At 44.9% G+C, this 6361-nt stretch overlaps 1 protein-coding gene across 1 annotated transcript; it reads right to left on the bottom strand.

Moving 5' to 3' along the window:
• Positions 1-2846, bottom strand: LOC119308658 (putative xyloglucan glycosyltransferase 10). Its single transcript, XM_037584790.1, has 5 exons — positions 2106-2846; positions 1707-2015; positions 1335-1625; positions 1112-1225; positions 1-761 (listed from the first exon to the last, which is right to left on the bottom strand). The coding sequence occupies exons 1-5, from the start codon at positions 2844-2846 to the stop codon at positions 144-146; spliced, it is 2073 nt and encodes a 690-aa protein (XP_037440687.1). The 3' UTR covers positions 1-143.
• Between the last annotated feature and the right edge of the window lie 3515 nt (positions 2847-6361).

Genomic DNA, 6361 nt, shown 5'->3' with positions numbered 1-6361 from the left:
ATCCTTTGACTACCATGCCACATGTTCGCTTCGGGGTCCTAGCTCCTACGCCCCTCGGACGATGGAAGGTACAACAACATCCACGACCCCACATATTGCAAGTTTAGTGACAAATTACTTTCTATGTCCATGCTATGGTTGATTTATTTGATGTCCTGACCTATGAGATCGAGTCCCACCAGCAAAAAGGAGATGCCTTGGAACAATAGGAAATAGAAGTGAATCCCTTGCTTTGATAGTAAGCTGCGAACGGCGGCGGACAGGAGGAGTAGTGACATAGCAAGCTCCTTCTTATATATTCGGTTGTACTCCTTGGATTCCTTTTTGGCCTTCAATTTCTCCTTGATTGCTACATTGATGGCTGGCACTGAGCCATATTTTAGTTGCTTCAACCCCTTGGGCGCCAAGGAAATGAGATCACCCTCCAATGATCGGCCAGACTTCTTGGTGACGACCCACTCATATGTGCTTCCTAGCTGGAACAGTCCGGAGATCATGGCATTGAACTTGGTAACAGACATGGTGTTCTCAAAGAGCAGGTATGGGATGATAAATGGGAACGATTTCGGTGCAGGGGCAATGTTTAGGAATGACATCAGCACAGGGATGTAACAGACGACCCAATCGGGAAGCTCAGCTTCAGGCACAAACATTGTCATTGGGAGGATGATGCAGAAGAGTGTGAAGGAATAAAAAGGCAAGATGAGCTTGCGTAGCAAGAAGAAAAGGAATATCAGGTTGGCCTTCTTCCAAAAGACAATCTGCCATAACAAAATTAGCTACCATTAGAGCAGTACATTGCTATCTTTGAAAAATAATAATGTTATCCAAAGTTAACGGATAGCCGACATAATTAAAAACAAAAACCTTGAGTGAGCAGCATATACAATGACATGAATTCCATATATGTATTCAAGAAAAGAACCTTAAGCAACACACAAATGCACCTAATATCATAAGTATGTAAACAAAAGTCTAGACAAAGAAGTATCTACAAATGTCACAAGCAATAAAACATATTACGATGTTGGTAGCATTTATAATCACAACGTACAACTATCTCAAAAATTCTGAACTAGATTTTAGAGCAGGAAAAGAGCACTTGCAATACCTTGCATCTAATGATATCTGGCAAGCATAGCCTAAACAATTGCATCGGCCCCGAATGCCACCGGTGTTGTTGCTTTCGGTAAGCCTCGTACGACTCTGGTAATTCGCATTGGCACTGCCCAGAGATAACACACAAATTAGCATAAGATATATCATAAGATATTTAATCTACCATAGCAATGATGTAATAATGCAATCCATGAGTAATTAGGCACAAGATGCACCTCAACATCATTCAGAAAGACAAACTTCCAGCCCTTTAGGTGTGCACGAACAGCAATGTCCATGTCTTCCACCGTTGTTCGTTCCATCCACCCTCCTGAGTCCTCCACAGCCTTGATCCTCCACACCCCAGCCGTGCCATTGAACCCAAAGAAGTTGATGAACACACCATTCACCTGTTGCTCCACCTCAAAGTGGAAGCATAGGTTAATGTTCTGCAACCGTGTCAATAGGTTCTCATCCTTGTTAACAAATGACCATCTGGCTTGGACAAGACCCAGATCCTTGTTGTCCTGAACCCACCCAATGAAAGAGTTCATAATCTAGAATCACTAAAATCTATACGTTCACATAATTCAAGAGTTGAATTCCACCTTAAAATGCGGCACGGTGCGCTTCAAGAAATCGGGGTATGGCTGGAAGTCGGCATCAAAGATGGCGACATACTCGTAGTCCTTCACATAGCTGCAACTCATCGCCGACTTGAGGTTACCTGCCTTGTAGCCCTCCCTAAGGACACGATGGCGGTACACAATGTGTGCACCACTGTGCCTCCACTTCTCCACCTCATCTTTGATCAATGCCTGTGTTGCCACGTCATCGGAGTCGTCCAGCACCTGCACAAGAAAGTTGGACCTCGGCCAATCTAAATTGCAGACTGCTGCAATCGACTGCCGATACACCTAAATAGAACAAGAGATAGCCATCATGATAATTTTTTTGAATCTACTAAAACTGTAGGGGCAATTGTAGGTGGTGGCAGTGGTGCAAACCTCTTTCTCGTTGCACATTGGTATTTGTACGAGCACCATGGGGTAATAGCCGGCATCGGGGTCCTCTGCATCAGACAATGCTAGAAAGAGGGGCTTAGGCTTGATGCGTTTGACGAGAATGTAGAAGCAACCGAGGCTCTGGAAGACGCGGTCGGCACTCTGGACTAGGAAGAGCACCACACATGCGTTGGCGAGGAGCTGGAGCGGTGGGGCAATGTAGGCGGCACGAAAGCGTATCCATGACGTGTTGAAAGAATTAATGAAGACGGCAAGGTTCCCCTTGCCGTTGGAGTAGGCGGCGAGCTCGACAATAAGGAGACAGACGAACATCATGAGGCAGGCCTTGATGAGCGTGTAGAACCGAGACCGCCTCGAAGCAGGGGCCCATTCTTCCACATCCTTGCATTCCCCATCAGTAGCGTTGGAGTCCGTCCGGCCAGCCACAACACGGCGGCGTGTAGCGCCGCCCAGCGCAAACGCGGCGGATGTGAGCCACGACAGGCAACCGGCGGCACGGTGGGCCTTGAGACGAAACACCCATGTGATCTGCTTTGTGTTCTTCACCCTCCGCCTTTGCCCGCCTACTCGGGCCAAGAAGTCCTCGCTGTTGTCACCGTCATTGTTGATCTCCGAAATAGACCAGTTGGGATTCTCCATCTTGACAATGACCGGCATGTCGCGGTAGGCGTTGCCGCCGGCAATGGCGGCCCTGCCGGCCCACAAGTTGTTCCATGGTGCCATCAAAGAAAAACTCCTCACACACCACCAGCGAAGCACACACCTTTAATATTCTTCCCAAAATAGCAATCCTGCTCTCTGTACTCACTAGTCACACGCTATTCCTGGGGCTCCCCTTCTTTTGAGCACGACAGCTTCAACTGAAGGCGCAATGCCAGTCGATCTTGCCCACCACCACCACTCCACTCGGTAGGACACAAATGGCATGCAGTGCCAAGAAGGGAGCTAGTTCATGCACTTACTTAGTACTAATGTTGCTTAAAAATAGTGATAGAGTAACATGCAATGTGGATTCTAGAAGTGGTGAAACGATTCGTTTATAGTTGAAGCACGCGCCCTCATTACCGACCAGTGATTTTAAGATAGAAAATTTGAAAGCTCATATTAGAGCACTTGGTGGGGAGTCCTAGCTTTGTGGTCATGTACCCCTGGTGCTCCTTTACCACAATCTATGGTCCTTCACGATATATATAGAGCACTATTCCCAACTCTTCTATATTTCCATGATAATAAAGCATAGAATAATATATCATTTTGTGAATGTAGCTATTGTATTCAATTTACTTTAGTTCTGCTGCTTGCATCCAACTATCCTCCATAAATAGCATCGGGTGTGGGGTTTCTTCACTACAGCCAAGCAAGTCTTTCACTACCACACACACACACACACATAATGGACAATGCAGGATCATCTTCGAGGAGTGCGAAAGGAAAATAGAAAGCACTTGAACTCGTAGGTCCTCTGAGTGGTTCATTCATGCCGCCAGATATGCGACTAACAGAAGAGCTAGATTTTTCATGTCCGTTAATCTATCAACTGTGATTGTGTTGTGAAGGCTTGCTACACTGCTGATGAAGACAAGATCAAATCCAGTGGATATCTTGCATGATGTTAGTTTGTATGCGACCACACCACGGGCCCCATGTCGAATTTAATAAGTGCCTTCTTCACCAACTACACAGGTAAATACAAAACTAAAACTAAATTGGTTCTTCTTAAATAGAAAGGGGCCCGATGTGCCACACAATGCTGGCTAGAAAACCAATGCCAGTTCAAACTGTACTGGTATGGGAACATACGTGGAGAATCAACAGGCTAAGCGGTTCGATGTGAAAAGGAAAAGGGACAACAAAGAAACCTACAAAAAATAGTACTAGGCATGGTGTTATAAAAAGATGGCCAACGGAAAGGACCACTAGGCAAATCACAACTAGAACATACATAGTATGAGGGCATGGTAAGAAGAGTATAAGGCATGGTGTGCTAAAAAGATTTTCTACGGAAAATACCATTGGGCTAAAAAGCGCTCTAGTATCGTATTTTCATATGAGTGTACTGTTTACATTTCTCGAGCACCAATCACTGTATTTTGTCTGGATAGTTTTCACTATGGTAATGCAATGGCATGCCCTATGATCCACTAGTTCACCCATAACAAACTACCACGTTGCCATCTAATAGAAAGTCATATTGGTCCATCGATGACAATTTACAACAATCCGGTCTAGCAATAAGTCCATCACTATAGACAAGTCTAGTACAACCATAATAACATCATCCATGAAGGTGAAATGGCGATTATGCTTTAGCCAACCAATTCTTTTTTTCATCTTCCTCTTTCTGCCTCTTCTCTTCTCATGCCCAAAATGCTTATTTTTAAGTCTTTTGGCTTCCACACCCCTCTTCTTTCGTCCACCCTCTAACTCTTCCTCCAAATGCCACCGTTTCACCCTTCTTCAACATCTATCTTCTGGTACTCCTCACAAAGCCTCTTTTTTCAATACGTTTTTCTTCATCCAAAACCTTCCGAGACTCTTCCAAAGTGTCATGCCCGTAAAGAGGACACAACCATGTCATATCTTGGTAATTCTCACACATAACCAATAGAGGCACCTTGGGAGTGGTTTGGTTTACTGCCCAAATCATGGGTGGAGATGGAGGTGGATGGATAAGGCGCTTCCACGTGTGTGTCGGCCATGGCCCCAAATGAATACCCACATACTCACCAACCAGATAATCCTCATAATACTCCGAACCATCAATTCATTGGAAAAAGTAGTAGTAACAATAATCATGTCCGTCAACTTCAGCAAATAAGACGACAATAATGAATAAAGATTAACTACACCTCTATTATGTGCTAAGAAGATTCTCACAGGGCCATCTCTATACGTAGTATGGACGGCTTGATGTAGACGGGTGCATAGATTGTGTGATGTACAAAGGCTTGTGACAATAACATTTCAATACCAGATATCTTGGTGGCACCGGAGCATCTTTGCATGATACGCGCAATTCCTGCCGAGTCATCTTCCGTCGCTACCAAACATAAATGAAACATTAAAGCATAATAATATGAAAAAAATGTACAATTACATGTTAATTTCTCAATCCCCATAACAAATACATTGTACACCTACATTCTAATTAGGCTTTCCATTTGCATGATTTATATATAAATAATTACTCAACATAAGTAATTTGCAATAAACCTAAATCCTAAAACAACCACATATGTATCTTATTTTTCTATAACTAGGGTTCGAAAAAAAGTAACCTGCAGAAAGTTCATGGCAAAACAAGAAATCTTAACCAACCCCATAGTTAATGCCCCATACATGTGCTACTACATGACAACATTGCAAGCAAACCAAGAGTTTGTGTACATGAGATTGAAGAAATCCAATAACTAAATGACATATAAGTTGGTGATGACAGGTGCAAATGATTGAGATTACCTCCAAGAGCGTTGCCATAGTCAAGATTGAGGAAATCCAAGAGTTTTTGGTGGATTGAGCGAAAGAACGGAGAAAAATGGCTCGGAGCGACGGCTGGTTAGAATAGGGCATCATTGGGATGGGGGTGAGGCTTAGGGTTATATCTGCAAGTTTGGCGCCACATTATAGGGTGCCGACACTGAGATATTTGGTGCCGACCTTTTCTTTATCTGACTGCCTAGCCGACTTCGATGCCCATGTTGGGGAACGTAGTAATTTCAAAAAACTTCCTACGCACACGAAAGATTATGGTGATGCATAGCAACGAGAGGGGAGAGTGTCGTCTACATACCCTCGTAGACCGAAAGCGGAAGCGTTAGAACAACGCGGTTGATGTAGTCGTACGTCTTCACGGCCCGACCGATCAAGCACCGAAATTACGGCACCTCCGAGTTCTAGCCCACGTTCAGCTTGATGACGTCCCTCGAACTCCGATCCAGCCGAGTGTCGAGGGAGAGTTCCGTCAGCACAACGGCGTGGTGATGATCTTGATGTTCTACCGTCGCAGAGCTTCACCTAAGCACCACTACAATATTATCGAGGAGGACTATGGTGGAGGGGGGCACCGCACACGGCTAAGAGATCTAAGGATCAATTGTTGTGTCTATGGGGTGCCCCCACCTCCGTATATAAAGAAGGAGATGAGGGGGAGGGCCGGCCCTCAACTATGGCGCGCCCTGGGGAGTCCTACTCCCATCAGGAGTAGGATCCCCCCCCCCCTTCCATGTAGTAGGAGTAGG

The sequence above is a fragment of the Triticum dicoccoides genome, chromosome 1B (assembly GCF_002162155.2).
Source record: "Triticum dicoccoides isolate Atlit2015 ecotype Zavitan chromosome 1B, WEW_v2.0, whole genome shotgun sequence".
NCBI classification, from domain to species: Eukaryota; Viridiplantae; Streptophyta; class Magnoliopsida; order Poales; family Poaceae; genus Triticum; species Triticum dicoccoides.
Note: the sequence above shows the minus strand (reverse complement) of the source record. Positions and strands in the feature narration are given on the sequence as shown.